The 17217-nt window shown below is 41.2% G+C and overlaps 1 protein-coding gene across 1 annotated transcript in view; it reads right to left on the bottom strand.

The window, feature by feature from the left end:
• The window catches only part of ABLIM3 (actin binding LIM protein family member 3), a 171417-nt gene that overhangs the window by 60735 nt on the left and 93465 nt on the right, over nt 1-17217 (bottom strand). Inside the window, exons 5-7 of the mRNA XM_069102334.1 lie at nt 14820-14946; nt 13261-13354; nt 544-631 (exon numbers count right to left, since the gene is read on the bottom strand). Coding sequence (XP_068958435.1) covers nt 544-631; nt 13261-13354; nt 14820-14946 — 309 coding nt within the window. The remainder of the gene's footprint in view (nt 1-543; nt 632-13260; nt 13355-14819; nt 14947-17217) is intronic.

Genomic DNA, 17217 nt, shown 5'->3' with positions numbered 1-17217 from the left:
ATCTATCTATCTATCTATCTATCTATCTATCTATCTATCTATCTATCCTATCTACCTACCTACCTATTCTTCAACACAAGTAGTTTCATGTTGAAAATTCACTATGGTTGTTTTCCATTTCTAGAGTTCTTCAGTAAGGACACTGTATAAAATACCGTGACATATTAACTATGTAAGAAGGATCACAGGTTTCTTTTAATTTTTAAAAATAGATCATATTTGATGGAAAATTACTAACATATAAAATTTAATTTGGCTCTTTTCCTGGGTCTTTCTCTTATAAGTTATCCATCCATCCATCCATCCATCCATCCATCCATCCATCCATCCATCTATGTTTCTTCTCCCTTTAGAATATAAGCTCACTGAATGCAGGGACTTTTTTGCTAATATATTTGTATCCTCAGAGCTTAGCACAAATCTTGGCACATAGTAAGCACTTTTATGCTTTTCTTTCATTCAGTCACACACACATACACACATACACACACACACACAGTTTCTGTGTTCCCTCCCTTTCTCCCATTTCCCAAATGTACATACCTGTGAGGTACATCTCTTCTCCTTCTGTGAACATCTGTTGGCAGCGGACACATCTGGCACAGGCTGGGTGGTAATGTTTTCCTCCTGCCTATGGATACAGGAAGATAAAAGTAGGCTTCAAAATGGTGCAGAGTAGCTGATGAAAAGGACAGCTGGGACCTCTTGTGTAACCTTCGTATGTGAGCTACTAAATATCTCAGACTTCTTTAGCCCTGTCTTTAAATAAATATGAGCTATCTAGGACTACCTCATTAGCCTATAGGACCCACAACAAACCCAGGGTAGTTCTACACAGTGGGCTCTTGTATTACTATTCTGGAAGAAAAGTAGATGCATCTCCCTCGTACCAACCTTGATAGAAGAGCTCAACTCAGAGGAACAATGGTTAGAGAATCCTGAGCTGAAGTGGACCTTCAATCATCTAGTCTCATTATACAAAGAAAGAAACTAAAGTCCATTTATAGGAAGTGATTGGTCAAAGGTCACAGAGCTAGTCTATTGCAGAGCTAGGACTAGAACCTAAGTTCCTTCCACTATATTGTTTTGAATGCACTCCCACACCCACTTTGTCACACCTCTTTACTACACACACACACACACACACACACACACACACACACACACACACACATACAACATCCTAATTCTTACCATCCTTCCTTCTCCAACCTTATTTTAGAGAAAAAGATGACGATAATTAAGATGAGAGTAGACCCTTATTATACTTCCTGAAGTTCCCTGTAGGGTCATTTCTCAGATGCTCAGAACTGCCCAGGGAGTAGAAAGCCCCAGAGAAAAACTAAGGAGCCCAACAAGAACACACAGCACTATTAAATCATTTCCTATGAGCTTGCCTTTATTGACTGTCTTGTCCATCTTCATGAATTTAGACTAGTGCTTCTCAAAGCTTTTGGTCTTAGGACCCCTTTATACTATTAAAAGTTATTGAAGACTTCCCCTACCCCCAAAGAACTCTTTTTATATGGGTTATTCTTATTATGCTATAAATGAAAATGCTTTAATAATATCATGGAAATAGTTTTGATGTCACAGACTCACTGAAACGGTCTCAGAGACCCCCTAAGAGTTCCTGGACTACGTCCATTGAGAACCACTGCTCTAGAGAATCCTATAACCAGGAATCAGCCCCCTACAGTGAGACTACATTAAAGTGGTTAAAACAGAATGTGCTTCTAATTGTCTCCATTCAGTTTGGAAATGACTATGCCTACTAACAACTGTACACAGTCATTTCTTTTCTCCTACAACATTAGCTACAGGGATTCAATTCATAAGGTTATAGATTTGGAGCTGGAAGAGATCTTAGCAGTAATTTAGTCCAACTTCTTCATTTTAGTGATAAGGAAACTGAGACCCAGTGAGGTTAGATGACTTGCTCAGGTCACAAAGGTATCGAGTGCTACAGGTAACAGAGCACATGAACCTATGTTCTCTGATCCCAAATCTTTTTACTGCATTATGCTGCCTTAATATTATATTATATATGTTATATTATATCATTATATTATACATATATATTTATGTGTGTGTGTGTGTATACTCAGAGCTGTAACTTACAACTTTTTAGAGTACCCTGTAAGTATATACCTGACTTTGCAACAGATTACTTTGAGGATTGTTTTTTAATCCAGTTAAAACACCAGTTCTTGAGATAACTCTGGCTATCCTGGTTAGGAACTTACAACTACGGACTAGAGTCAGTCCTTGGTTTATTTTCATCTGCCTAGAAGAAACTTTTCTAAAATGAAATGTCTGTTAGAAGCTCTGGTTCAATTATTGTTCAATTGTTTTCAGTCATGTCTGACTCTTTGTGAATCAGTTTTCTAGGTGAAGATACTGGAGTGGTTTGCCATTTTCTTCTCCAGCTCATTTTACAGGTGAGAAAACTGAGGCAAACAGGGTTAAGTGACTTGCCCAGGGTCACAGCTAATACGTGTCTGAGGCCAGATTTGATCTCAGGAAAATGAGTCTTCTTGACTCCAGGACTGGCACTCTAACTACTGCACCACCTAGCTGCCCTAGAAGCTCTGGTATCTGACGTCAAATACCATTTGTGTCACTAGGTTCAAAATGACAACCACATTTAAAATAATACTTCGTGGAAATACCATAAAAGTCCACCAGATGGAGATGTTACTCTGAGGGCCCTTTTCATTATGAGTGAACCACGAAGCAATGAGTACCATACTGATGGCTCAGCCAGATGGAGAATATGGATGATGCTTTTCTAATGACAATCACAAAACTCGATAGGAAATTCTGAATTTTAAATTCCAACTACATGTCATACATTGAAGTCCTCATGCTTCAGCTGTGATGAGAATGTGACCCTGGGTTCTAAGAGGCAATGCTAGTGAAGTATAATTTCCAGCAGGTCTTAAAACTGGAAAGGATTTGAGTATAAGTCTAGTGATGGACTGCAGTCATTAGTGGAGCAGACAAGCAGAAAGGTTCGTAATTAGATGAGTGTTGATCAGGTGGTGATTTTTTTAAAAAGCCTCAATTTTTAAAGAACTTATTAAACTAGAGATTCTTCTGATGAAACCTTGAAGTCCTTCTCAGAATAATATTTTTAAATAATGGAAAGAAATACTGTATTTCATTTAGAAGTTAGTGGAAGAAAAAAAGATGCATTTTTTTCCATTCAATTTCACAGACCCTTCCTAAAATCTTTCTTTGGACTCTGGCCCTGGTTTAAGAACCCCTGAATTAAATGATTTATTCAAGTGGGAAGACACTGTGATTAGTGTCAGTGAAAGAAATACTTGTATCATGGGAATTATGAATCCTTGAAGTCTAATTGTCTTCTGCTGTGTGATCTGGATAAGTTAATTAGTTCCTATAATCTGAGGGGGTCTTTAAAATGAGGGAGTATGGTTAAATGACCACTAAGCTCCCATCTATCTATCTATCTATCTATCTATCTATCTATCTATCTATCTATCTGTCTGTCTGTCTGTCTGTCCATCTATATACAGTGTATTTATAAGCTATATATGCATATAAGTATATATGCTATAGTGTATTAAAATTACAGAGCATTTATATAGTATGAATACATATATACTATACTTACATATACTATACATATAGTATACATGTATATATACTATATATGGGATATATGTGTATATAAGATATACAGTATATATTTATAGCTCTAATACAGCATAGCATATATATTTATATACATTTGTAGTTTATAGATACACTATATTATATACATAATGTATCGATAGTATGTATAAGTACTATATATACACTGTGTTTGTTAGCTTTATAGTGACATAAAACTTGATATATATTACTTCATTGTATATACAATCATAGAAAACACAGAGATCTTTAGAGCTGGGAAGAAACCTTTGAGGTTTAACCCCTTGATTTTACAGATGAGGAAACTGAGGACCAGAGAGGTCAAATGACTTGTCTAAGGTCAATAACCATTTTAATCTTGTTATCCTTGTCACTGCCTCATGCCCTTCACCTTGCATGACTCTCTCCTTCTTACCATCTTTCCTGGTACTGACTGTCTTCTTAATCAGTCATAATGTGGAACAGATAGTTTTAAAAAATATATGCTGTTTATATTTTTGAGTAAAGCCCCACATTTTCCACTCTTAATTTAAAAAGTAGGTGAGGCAAACCTTTCATAACTCTCTCAATGTTTCTCCATCTCCCTGTAGACACACTAGCATTCATAACAACCTCAAAATTAATTAGTTGATGCTTGTGCTTTGAATCTTGTCATGAAAGAGCTGTATAATCTTGGACAAGACAGTCTCTTAACTCTGAGCTACATTGCTCTCATCCTTAAAATGGGTGTAATATTCATGCCCCAAATATTCACAACACAGGGCTGTTGTGAAGACTAAAAAAGGTAATAAATGTGAATACTACATAAAGTGAGTTACATTATCAGGATTATGCAGGGACCTGACTGTTCTTGATGGATCAGTGACCCAAAGTTTCTACTCTCTCCCGGTGTCCCCCCTCCCCATGTCCTGGGACGGATACTTCTATACTATCTTAAAGGTTATGAAACTTTCCTCACTCCTAGGACACAGAGGACGTCATCAGGGTAGGGATTATTATCTCTATTTTAAAGATGAGGAACAAGACAGTGGTAAACATTAAGTGGCTTGGCCAGGGGACTTTTGTTGATGAATGGCAGGATGGAAATTTGCACAGGTCTCCAGTGTGCTGTCTACACCATGCTCACCCAGTGAGTTGGAAGAATAATGGCTACAAGAAAGTCAGAAAAGGTGGAGAGACAGAGAATTTGCTCGTCTAGAAAGGACTCAGGGAGACCACATGGGCAAAACGGCGAAGATGAGACAATGCAAGGCCTTTCTGGCGGGACTGTGAGACCATGTGAGCTAGAGGGGAAGGTTCATGTAGGGGCTGCGTAGGGCAATAGATCAAGGAGACAAACCTGACGATGCAGTTCACAATCATACTGGAGGACCTTGAATAACAAGGTAAAGAAGAAATAATAGAGAAAGCAGGATGGCGCAAGAGAAAACGGCAACAGCAACAGCAAAGTGCGAGTCTGTGTCATAAAATGACATCAGCATAGACTCTGGAGTTGGAGGAACTGGATGGAAATACAGGTACCTACTATCTATATGAATGGAGTAGAATAAGCATAAATATTAAGCACCAAACACTGTGGTAGGCACTTTACTAATATTTCATGACCTCAGACAAGTCATCGCCTCTGTTTCTTCACCAATAAGGGAGGGATTTGGAGCAGCTGAGTTATAAATTTCCTTCCAGTTCTAAGTCCTATGAAACTTAGGCATGCTATATAAACTGCGGTTTCATAAGGCTAATGTGGCAACGTGCTTTATTTTATTAGGACACCCTTACAAGGGATGCTGAGAATACCAACCAGAGCCTACTAATTTTACTACACTGAAAAATTCCCAAATTTTAAATCCTAACCCAGTTCTCCATCCTATTGAATAAAGCTGGTTTTGAGAAATTGACGATGAAGCAATCAGCAAGCATTGATGTATTTATTGATGAGAAGCCAGGTAGCCAAATAGTGATCAGATGGTGGAGGGTGGGAGGGAGTGGGAGGGTGACTGGGTCTGAATGCTGTTCTGTTATGGCATAATGTGAGCTCCAGATCTCTGGCACAAAGCTTACTTCTCAACGCGAGTTTAGGAAGTACAAATTTACACACACCAGTGGGGAGAAAACAGGTTTGCTCTAGCATTACACATTTATTCATTATTCCGATATTTCAAAAGATCTTTGATTTCATCAGGATAGAGCTTCCCAGCCCCCAGCTCTCCATAACTTGAGATAACATTAATTGTAACTGACATTTATCGATAGCTTTAAGGTTTGCAGACTACTTTGCGTACATGATCTCATTCTGTCCTCATCACAATAGCCCTGTGAAGTTAAGTGCTCCACTTGCTATCACCCCTGCTTTACAGGGGAAGGAATTGAGGTGAAGAGAAGTTATATGGCCCGCTCAGGACCACACAGCTAGTAAACATCCAGGCTTTTAGGGCCAGAACGCTATGTGCTGTACGATGCTACTTCCCTCAATAGCTCTTTGTGAATTGTGTCCAAAAATGTCACCACCTGGAGGCCAATCCCTAGGTGATGAGCCTGTCCATCCTGCTGAGTCCAGAGAGTGGAGAACACAGTTCACTCATATCTCAGTTAGTTCTTCCCTGGAATGGAAATTCTTTGTTTTATTTTTTTATTAGTAATTTTTTTTTAGCAGATACTGAAACTGAATCTGGAACTGGGTGATAAGAAAGTCCTTTGTGAAGGTGCTGCTCAATTAGAGATTCATTTTTGAGGAGGCATTTGGGGCCAGCTTACCTTGTGGGGCTGCAGGAGCCAGATGCTAAAATGTCTTATTTTGCTGAGTTTTAAAAAGCTTGTTAAAAATGCAAAGCCTTCCAAAAGGAGACTGTGGGTTATTACAAAATGAGGGGAATGTAGATTCAGAGACAGTCAGAATTAAAGGAGACCTCAGAGGTCTCTAGACCGACTCATTCCTAACTGGGAATCTCCCTCTACAATACCCCTAATGAGCATCCCACCTTAAGCCCTCTAGGGAGGGGAAATCCACTTCTACCCAAGCCAGCCTCTTGCACTTTTGGACAGCTCTATTTGGTAATGAGTTCTTCTGCCTCCCCAGAACATCCATGCATTGTCCCAGGTCTGCCCTCTGGGCTCAGGAGGAACAAGTCTATTTCCCCATGAAAGCCCTTCAGATACCTGAGGGTTCATGTCCCAAGTGAGTCATCTTTTCTCTTGCCTAAACAGCTCCTTTTGTTTTGAGCTAGAACCTCAAAGGTTCTGGATTTTTTTTTTAAGCAATAGCTGCTCCTAGGATTTTGTGCCCCCATCACTAAGACATCTACTCATCATTAAGGAAGGCAATGGAACCCAATCCTTGGAGGTGGCATGATGCTCTCCTAAACTGGGACCCTACAGGCCTGATATTCCAGCCCCCTGACAGAAGTAATTGCTCTAATTGGTAGCTTGTTCCCACGTTGTGTCTTCCCATCATCTCAATTATAGGCTCTAGCATGGTAGCAGCCAATGACAAAATGGAAACTTGGTTCTTTCCTGAATGTCATCCCTCCCCCCCACTGCCAAGTCCCTCCTCCTCCTCCTCCTTCCCCTAAAAAAGGGTCCCTGGAGGAGGAAAATGCTGAAACACATTTAGAGCAGCTGAGATTCAAAGAGGAAATCCTATACATCAGGAAATAAGGAGGAATGTTTTAGGAAGTCAGGATCAACTGATCAATAAGAAATCAGAAAGACGGGTCCAGATGGAGACCCACAGGTGGAGGTAAGGGAATGGAGACCCATTTTAAAGAATTCAGTCTAGGGCCTTTGCTGCGAACCTTTCTGGTGAGAACATGGTAGGGGAAGGGAGGAAGGACTGTGATAACTGGCACAATGACCTGGCAGCGACAAGTAAGAGAGCTTGGGGTGTCAGTGGGGGAAGAAAAGAAGGAGGGCTTTGAGAATAAAAAGTCGCAGGATGGAGAAAGAAGAAAAAAATCCAGAGCCAAGTGAGAGCAAACGTGAGTGATGATGGATCATGTAGTGCAGTAGACACAGAACCAGAGTGGGACCCGGAAGACCTCTGTTGTAGCTCTGGACCCACCACTCACTTTGCTGGGTGACCTCAGCAAAGTTGTTCCACCTCTTTAGTCTTCCATAAAATAGGAACCTAAGGGTCTCAGTTTCTTCATCTTTAAAATGGGGGCAGATTCAATGATCTCTAAACTTCATAGAAACCAGATGATCCCTCCTAGCTCACAGGGTCAGATTGAGGCAGCATGATGTAGTGGAAAGAATAGAGGAATACTTAGAATAGTTAGAAGACTCTGGATAACTGCACTATATTGGACAACTTACTCGACTTCTCTGGAATTAAGTTTCTTTGTTGATGAATTCAAAGGATCAGACTGAATAATCTCTATATTCTCTTCCAGCTTGAACATTCTTTAGAATAAAATGATAAAGTATATATAATATGTTCTATAGGCCCGAGGCACAGGACCTCCAATTTCAAAGGTCCCCTAGTCCAGCTGGCTGCCTGATGGATAAATCCTTTTACAATAACCCTGACTAGTGATCTTCTAGACCTCTGCTTGAACATTTTCAGTAATTCTAAAAGCTTATAATTAAATAATGCTTTAAGATTTAAAGGAGCAGCTAAATGGCTCAGTGGATAGAATTGGATAGAATGTGGATAGAATAGGCCTGGAGTGAAGAAGACCTGAGTTGAAATTTGGCCTCAGACACTTGCTAGTTGTGTGAGCCTGGGCAAGTCACTTAACCCTGTTTGCCTCATTTTCCTCATCTGTAAAAAATGAGCTGGAGAAGGAAATGACAAACCCATAGTATCTTTGCCAAACAAACCCCAAATGGGGTCATGAGGACCCAGAATTAAGCATCTAAACAACAGTGAGGTTTACAAAGCACTTTACCAACATGATCTCATTTGAGCCTCACAACAACCCCATGAAAAAGGTCCAACAGTTATTATTATTATTGTTGTTGTTGTTGTTCCCATTTGACAGATGAATTAGTTACAGTTCAGAGAATAAAGCCCCCATGGTCACAGAGTGTCAGATGCAGGATTCAAACCTGGGTTTCTTCTGATTTTGTCTGAGCCTGAGGTTCTATCAGTATAAAGAACCCCCTAGCAAGGAAATTCCATTTATCAATGAAGAGTAACAGTTATTCTGCAACTTATAGTCTTAGAGAATTGAAAAAAGAATTGCAGCCTTAGACAAAAAAGAGACTTGTTTGGGCCACTGAGCCTTAGACAAAAAAGAGACTTGTTTGGGCCACTGAGAAATTAAATGATTTGCTTAAGAGTCACAAAGCCAGTATGCATCAGAGGAAGGGCTTGAACCCAGGTCATTCTCATCTCCAACCACAAAGACAAACTATTTCTCCATTGTTATCATTATTATAATTAAATATTGATGTTGGCATTAAAAATGCAAGCACATTTTGATTTATTATTTTCTCCTTTATGTGTGTTAGCTATTTCCCCAGCTAGATTGTAATAACTCACATTTATATAGTTTTTATGTTTACAGAGTGCTTGCTAAATTACTGACAATAGTTCAAATTCACATAGTACTATCCTTACACTCCTATGAGGTAGTACAAGTGAGAAATTCCCCATATTACAAACAAGGAAACTGAGGTTCAGAGATGGAAGTGACTTGCTGAAGGTCATTCAGGTGGTTAAGCCAGGATTCATTCAGTCCATCGGACTCTAGTCCATTATTCTTTCCATAGTACATCAGGTTGGTAGCTTCCCATTTTGCAGTACCAACCTAAGTGCTGGCCAGTCACTCAGCAACAAACATTTATTAAGCACTCACTAAATAAGTAATTGTGCTAAGTGCTGGGGGCACAATGAAAGAAACCAACCCTGTGGTCAACGATCTTACTTTCTAATGAGAGAGATAATTTATAAATAAATAGATGATACATACAGGAAGATAATCTTAGAAAGGAAGCCTCTAGCAGCTGAGGGGACAGGGAAAAGCCTCCTGTGGAAGGTAGAATTTGAGCTGATTCCTGAAGGAAGCCAGGGACTCTAAGCTGTAGAAGTAAGGACAGAGAATATTCTAGGCCTGGGGGCACAGCTAGTACAACAGCACAGAGACAGAAGAGGGAGTGAGGTGTTACAGGGCGCAGCAAGAAGGTCAAAGAGCTAGCTCATAGAGTAGGGAGAGGAGTAAGGTAAAAGATGACTGGAAAGGTGGGAAACGGCCAGGTTGTGACGAGCTTCATATGCCGACTGGAGAATTTAGCATTTGGACCTGGAAGCAGGGCTATTTTTAAAACTCCAGTGGCTCCGTGTTACTTCCAGGTAATCCAATCCAGGATGGATTAGAGCAGGGAGAGGCTTGAGACTGGACGACCAATCAGAAAACAAAGGTAGATCAGGGAGGAGGCTAACACTGAGGAAGGGGTGTCACAGATGTCACTTACGTAGGACTTGGGAAAGTAACATGAACAAAGGAACAAGGGAAGGAATGGGTCTGTATTGTACGGGACCAGGAAGACCTTCCTGGTACAAGAAAGGGAATGAACGTTGTACAGTCGAGGATGGTGGGACCGGAGAATGAACAGCCTTAGAGACCTATAGTTTAGAATTCATGACCTGGAAGGGGGGAGCTTAGGGATCACTAAATCCAATACCTTCGTTTTAAAAGAAGAGGAAGCTGAGGTTTAGAGAGCTTAAGAAAACGATCAGTACCCGATGTAGAGGCCTAGGACGTCATCTCTTCTTCCTTACTTATTCTATAGAAACTGAGGACCAGAAGAACTCACTTGTCCAGTGTCACATAGTGAGTAACTGACAGTCAGGCCTTGAACCTGGCATTCCTGATTTCTAGGGGAGTGCTCTTTCAATTGCTATTATAGTAATTTTAATAATTAAAATTATTTAAAATAACATAGTAATTACTATCATAGTAATAACATATAAATAATAACAGTAATAGCTAACATTTACATGCCACTGTGACATTTGCAAAGCTCTTCACAGGAACTGTCTCCTTTGATCCTCACAATGACTTTTTGAAGTGAGTGCTATTATTATCCCTATTTTACAGAATAGGAAACTGAGGTTGAGAACGGTTGGAGCGACTTGTCTCGGGTCCCTCTACTAGTAAATAGCGTCTCAAGATGAATTTGAACTCACTTCTTCCTGACTATAAATCCGGCACTCACTCTACTATGTTTCCAAGGTTGTGTGAAGGCCTAGAAAGATGGTGAGACAAGTTAGGCCTTACAAAAGGTTTGGCAAACTGAATGCTGCAAAGAGCAGCTGGCTATGGCCACTGCTGCTGCAGAGAAGCCCAAAAAGAAGATGCAGGGGAGTCGTTGCCATGGTGATGGACCAGAAAGGAAATGGGTAAGGGTCAAGTGCTTAGAGAAGCCCATTTTGAAATAAGTACATTATATCAGTGCCTAAAAAAAAAGAACTCATATTTTACGTTTAATGCTTAAGTCCTACTGCACTTGGTTCTGGGAGAAGGAACATCAATTGTCCCTTGAGTCTACCCTTAGACAGGGCATGGAGCTAGTTGGTGGTAGCTAGAGGTGGGCAGGGTGATTGTGGGCTTCAGTATGTGTGTGGAGTGGGGTAACCACGACAGTCTATGGAGAGGGAGGAAAATTTCAAGAATCAAGTAAAAAGAGGATCATATTTGGAGTCAAAGAACTTGGGTCCAAATTCTGCTGCTCACTAGTTATGTAATCTTAAGCATGTCCCTTCACATCTCTGGGTCATCATGTTTTCCGATGCAAAGCAAGGGGGTTGGAGTATCTGATTTCCAAGGATCCTGTGATATATTCTACCTGCTCCAAGAAAGTCCTGGTTAGACTTTCAGAGCTGGAAGGGACCTCAGCAGTCATACCCAAATGTTAGTTAATTCTAGCTCCATTTGTTACTTTTGTGACCTTAGGCAAGTCAATTAATCTCTGAGTTTCCAGTTAGCTCATCTGTAAAATGAAGGGGTTGGATTAGAATCTAGTCACTAGAGTTTGAAGACCCTTCCAATTTTAAATCCATGGATCTTATAATCAGGAACATTCCCCATATGATACCTGCAAACAAGTAGACATCTAACTACTACTACTACTACTACTACTACTACTACTACTACTACTACTACTACTACTACTACTACTACTACTACTTCTTCTTTTTCTTCTAACTTTTTGGAGAGGGTAGGGTAGGGCAATTGGGGTTAAGTGACTTGCCCAAGGTCACCTGGCTAGTTTTTGTGTTAAGCGTCTGAGGTTGGATTTGAACTCAGGTCCTCCTGACTCCAGGACCAGGGCTCTATTCACTGTGCTACCTAGGCACCCTGAAATCTAAATTCTAAGTGAATACCTAAAGATATGTGCAACTCTCTAGGTCTCAAGACAGCCCATTCTTCTATCAAACAGCCCTGTGGTTCGAATGTTGTCCACTCTGTCACAATGCAGCTTCTATCCATTACTCCGAGGTTTGCCCTCACAGGGCAAATGGAACTAGTTAATCCCTTTTCCATGTAATTCTCCTAGCATCCAGTTGGGCATCTCTCATTTCTCCCCCTAAGTCACATCTCTTCCAGGCCTCATATCCCACCCTCCATCCCCCTTGTTCTCATATAACATGGTTTTGAGGATCCATGTGAGAATCCATTGATAGAAATGGGGCTGTTCACTCTGGAACAGAAAATACATGATCTTGGTCTTCAAACGTTTACAAGCCTGTCATATGGAAGAGAGATTTGACTTGTTTTTCTTTGTTCTAGAAGACAGAACTAAGACCAACAAGTGAAAGCAACTATGACATAAATCTTGGCTCTAAGACAGAACTTGGAGCTATCCAAAATAGAAAGGACTACCCCAGTGGATAGTGAGCTCCCCATCACTTAAGGTATTCAAGCATAGGCTGATTGGAGGGAAAAGGGCATTTCTGCTGAGGTATGGATTAGATTAGATGTACTTAGGGTACTGTCTAGCTCCAGGAGTCTGGAATTCTATGGCTGACCACTTCTGCAGGAATCTGTTGGGTATTGTTTCCCAGAAATTTTCAAGTATAAAGTAACAAGGCAACAAGCATTTGTTAATCTCTTACTATGTGTCAAGTACTGTGCTAAGTATAAAAACCCCTATGAAATAACAAAAATTGTCATGAACTCCCACCCTCCCCCGCACACGACAGTAGTTGTAACATTAGCATTCGTGGATTGAGAAAATATTTGATACCAAGATGAAGCTTGGTCCAAGATGAAGCCCTTGCAATGACTCTGTGACTGCTCAGTAGACTGAGACTCAAGAATTAGGTGCCCCGATATAGAAATGATCCCCACACAAGTGAGGAGCAGGATTAGGTAATCTCTGAGGTCTCTTCAGGTTCTGAGGTTCTATGATTATAAGTATCATTCAAAGTGATCTAATTCAACCTCTTATCCAGTGCAGGGACTGTCCATCTGGGCCTCCTGAGGGGAGGCAATCCATCCTCATATGAACTCCTTTTATTCTGGACAATGTGATGAACAGTCATCGGGGTCTAGGGGCACTGAGTTCCAGCCTTTGGGGTTCATTCCACTTCAGGAGGAGTAGAGCAGGCATAAAAGAGAATTTGTTTCCTGTTCCTCTGGGCCCCTGGTGCCAACTTACCTCTAAGACCCTGCCACTGATATACCGGTCACACGTCTCGCACTTAATGCCAAACTGGGAATGGTAATCAGTCTCACAGTAGGGGACTCCATCCCTGTTGGAGGAATTCATGTGAGAAGAGAGGATGAGAGGAAAATCAAAAGAAAACAACATAAAAGAGCATTAGGTTTAGCCTTCCCTTCAGTTTCAGTCCTCCCCTCTACCCCCGTGTATCCATCCATCCCTTTGTAGGGTCTTCATTGCTTATAAGATTCTCAATTAACCAGGAAATCTTTTAACATACTTTGAGGAGAAGCAGTTAGCTGACGGCCCCAGGAACAGGGACTGAAGGGGACAGAGATATTCCTTTTTCTCTTTATAATTTCCAAATTCTTTCCCATTCTTTAGTCCCCTATTACCTCACCCTGTCTCCATTCTTCCATTTCTAGATTTTGTCTTACGCTTTTTCGTACTGCCTGAACAGAGGCCAAGGCAAGATTTCAGGAGGGTTGGTGGTCACCCTAGAGGCTTCTTGTTAAATAACATGGAATGGAGGAGAGGAAGGCAGAGACACTAGCCAGTGAGGGTCAAGGGAGATCTGGTGGAGAGAGAATAGTTTCCCTGTGCTACAATTCCATGTCTAACACCAATTTCTTGATTTTCATAGTTGGCACAGTTTCTTATTTGGAGGTAAGTTGGCACCAGCAGCCAAGAAAAGGATTTAACTTAATAGGATTCTGGACTTAAAAAAGTTATTTCAAAATGGGCACTGTTGTTAAATCCTTTTTAATATGGTTTTATCTAATATAATAGTATATAAGGATGGTTTAATAGGGAGACAAGGATAATGAAAAGGAATCTATCTGAAGCAGGGAATCACAGGGTATGGGCTGGAGACTCAATTCTGCCACCAGCCTTCTCTGAGACTCTGGGTGAGACTTCCTGGGCCTCAGTTTTTTCCTTCATAAAAGGACAGTTATACTAGGTGAGCTCAGATAGTCCTTCCAGGTCTAATGTTCCATGGATTAGTCATTCCTGTCACTGGATGCACTTATGGGTTCAGAGGGGCTGAAAAGAGCAGTTCAATGAATTCTGGCAGGTGCCTTGTAGTGACTGAGCACCTCAGTGGAGCCTAGAACTTGGTCTGAGCATTGGACTGGACGAGGACCCTGGGGTGGCTTCTCCCTCAGCCTCCAAGTATGTCAGAACATAGCCCATAGAAAGTCAGGGCTTGAAGGGACTTGACAATGTAGACTGTTTGAACCAGGAGGGATTTTAGAGCATAGAATGAGATAGTAGCTACCTTAGGACATAGACTGTTAGAGCTGGAAGGTCTTTAGATGCCATTTAATCCAATGGCCTCACTTTACAGAAGAGGAAACTGAGGTTCAGAGGGTGAAAGTTCACCGCAAGTTAGTGACATAGCTGAGACTCCACAGCAGGGCTTGAGGGAGTGCTATCCACTTCACTGCTAATCCTTAGCCTGTTTCTATCCACCCAGATCAGCCTCCCCACTCTGGGGACCTTGGGGCTCTCTTGGGATAGGCAGGTCACTTGGGGTGGGGGAGTCAGACACCCACTTGCTAATATACTCGCCAGTGAGGACAGCCCCACAGGTCTGGCATTTGAAGCAGCTGACATGCCATTGCTTCTCCAGGGCCAAGAGAGACTGGCCATGTTTGATCTCCTCCTTGCAGCCGGCACAGTCTGGAAAGATAAGGAGACACCACTGAAAGGAGCATTCAGGGTCCGCACCTCCTTTCCCCCCACCAGATTACTATTGCCTTTGTAATCAGAAGAACATTTCACATCACGTGCTTTTTAGTGTTCAGGTCATTATGAGGGGGCATCATGCTAAGCACTTTACAAATATCATTTTATTTGATCCTTGCAATAGCCACATGAGGTGTTATTATCATCCCCATTTTACATTTGAGGACAGTAAGGCAAACAGAGATTAAATGACTTGCCCTGAGTTGCACAGATGGTAAGTGTCTGTCTGAGGCCATTTTGAATTTGGCCTTCCTGTCTCCAGGCCCAGTATTCTATCCACTGTGCCACCTGATTGCCTCTAATAGGAGAAAAATTCTTTGATTAGGGGTCAGAAGCTGTGGGTTTCAATTCAACAAATATTTAAGCACATGCCCAAATCATAGAATTTACCCAAGCTCAGAAAGTGAGTAAGAGGTGGCAAAGATCAGATTTGATCCCAGGTCCCTCTGACTTAAATCAGGGCTACCAGGGCACCAACCCTCTGCTGCTTGTGGCAGCTAAGTGGTGCTTAGATAGAGTTCAGGGCCTGGAGTCAGGAGGACCTTGGTTCAAATATGGCCTCAGACACTTATTTGTTGTCAGGAAAATCACTCAACCTCGTTTGGCCTCAGTTTCCTTATCTGTAAAATTGGGGATAATAATAGTACCTATCTCTCAGGGTTGTTGTTAAAATAAAAAGATAATATTATAAAGTGCTTTGCAAACCTTAAAGGACCATATGGTTACTGCTAATTATTATTTTCCAAAACTATGGAATTCACAGGTATGGAGGTGATCAGGCTGTAACCCAGAGCCAATTGTGTAAGGGAAAGACCCCTGATTTTAGAATCACGTGACCCAGTTCAGATTCTGGCTCTGATGTTTATTAGTTGGGTGGCCTTGAGGAAATTTAATAGCCTCTCTGGTCTCATCTATAAAACCCAGGTTAAGACAGTTGTACTCCTTGCTTCAAGGGTCATAGTGAGGGTCAAATAAGATAATTTGCAAGAAGTATTTCATAACTGTAAAATTTGGTAAAAAGCATTGGCTTTGGAATCAGGAGTCAGGAGCTCAAGGACTGCTTGTCATTCATTATTTTTGTGTGAACCCGAGAAAGTAATTTCTTTCACAGCCTTAGTTTTATTATCTGTAAAAGAAGAGAAATAGACCAGAGGCTCTCAAAAGTCATTTCCAACTTAATCATCCATGATTCTAAGTACTGGTAAAATTTGAGCTATTATTCTATTATGACAAAGTCTCTCTTAATTTCCTTAGCCAGTCATGGATGGGACTTTAGGTTCCCAAAGGTTATTCCAGGGGAGCTTTGGCAGGTCTCACCAAGCTAGATAATGTTTGAATAAGGGTCTGGCTATGGACTGTGTATCTGTTGTCCCAGACCAACTCTGCTCAGTGTGGAGAGGCCCCTCACTAGATAGTTATTAATGATGAATTATTTTTTTTTCTCCATAGCAATTCAAGAGAACTTCTACTAAGTGATCCTTATTGGAATCCCTTCCTCCAGTTCCCTCTAGGTTTACTCTAGACCATCTTCCACAAGACTATCAAACAGATAAGTCTAAAGCACAAGGTAGAACATGTCATTCCTCTGCTCCAGAAGTACCAGGGCTCCCTTCTGCCTCGAGGAGGAAGTATAAACCCCCTGTGTTGGCATTTAAAGTCATTTACTCTCTGGATCTGGCCAACTACCATTCAAGGTTTATTGCACATTACTCCTCTTCACAAATTTTACGTTCCAGGCAAACTAGCCTCCTGTGGTTCAATCATTCTTCCTCCCATCCTAATGCCTTCATTTGGGCTGTCCCCCATGACCACACTCTCTCATCTCCACTTTTCAGGATTCCTTTCAAAGCTCAGCTCATGTGCCACTTCCTACACACGGCCATTTTGGACCCCTCAGTTGTTAGTACCCATGTAAAATATTACTTGGTATGTACTTTGCAGGGATTCTATATTTATAGCATCCATGAATGTGCTACCACAGAATGTAAGCTCACTGAGGGTAGGGCCAGTTTTGTTTTTGTGTTTCATATCCTCAGCGCCTAGTACAGTGCCTGGTTTAACAAATGTTTGCTGAATGAATGAATGAATGAAAGGATTGGGATCTGTATCAGAAAAGAGAGAGTTTCCTGGGCGACATCATGGAGTCTTGAAGTGTTAAAGAATGTGATGGAGAAGAATGGAGATATGTCCAGCCAAAGGTCAGAA

This window comes from Petaurus breviceps, unplaced genomic scaffold (genome assembly GCF_028583685.1).
Source record: "Petaurus breviceps papuanus isolate PSGF00001 unplaced genomic scaffold, PetGlider_PUasm1.0 551, whole genome shotgun sequence".
In the NCBI taxonomy this organism is placed as follows: domain Eukaryota; kingdom Metazoa; phylum Chordata; class Mammalia; order Diprotodontia; family Petauridae; genus Petaurus; species Petaurus breviceps.
The sequence above is the reverse complement of the archived record's forward strand: the minus strand, read 5'-3'. Positions and strand labels throughout refer to the sequence as shown.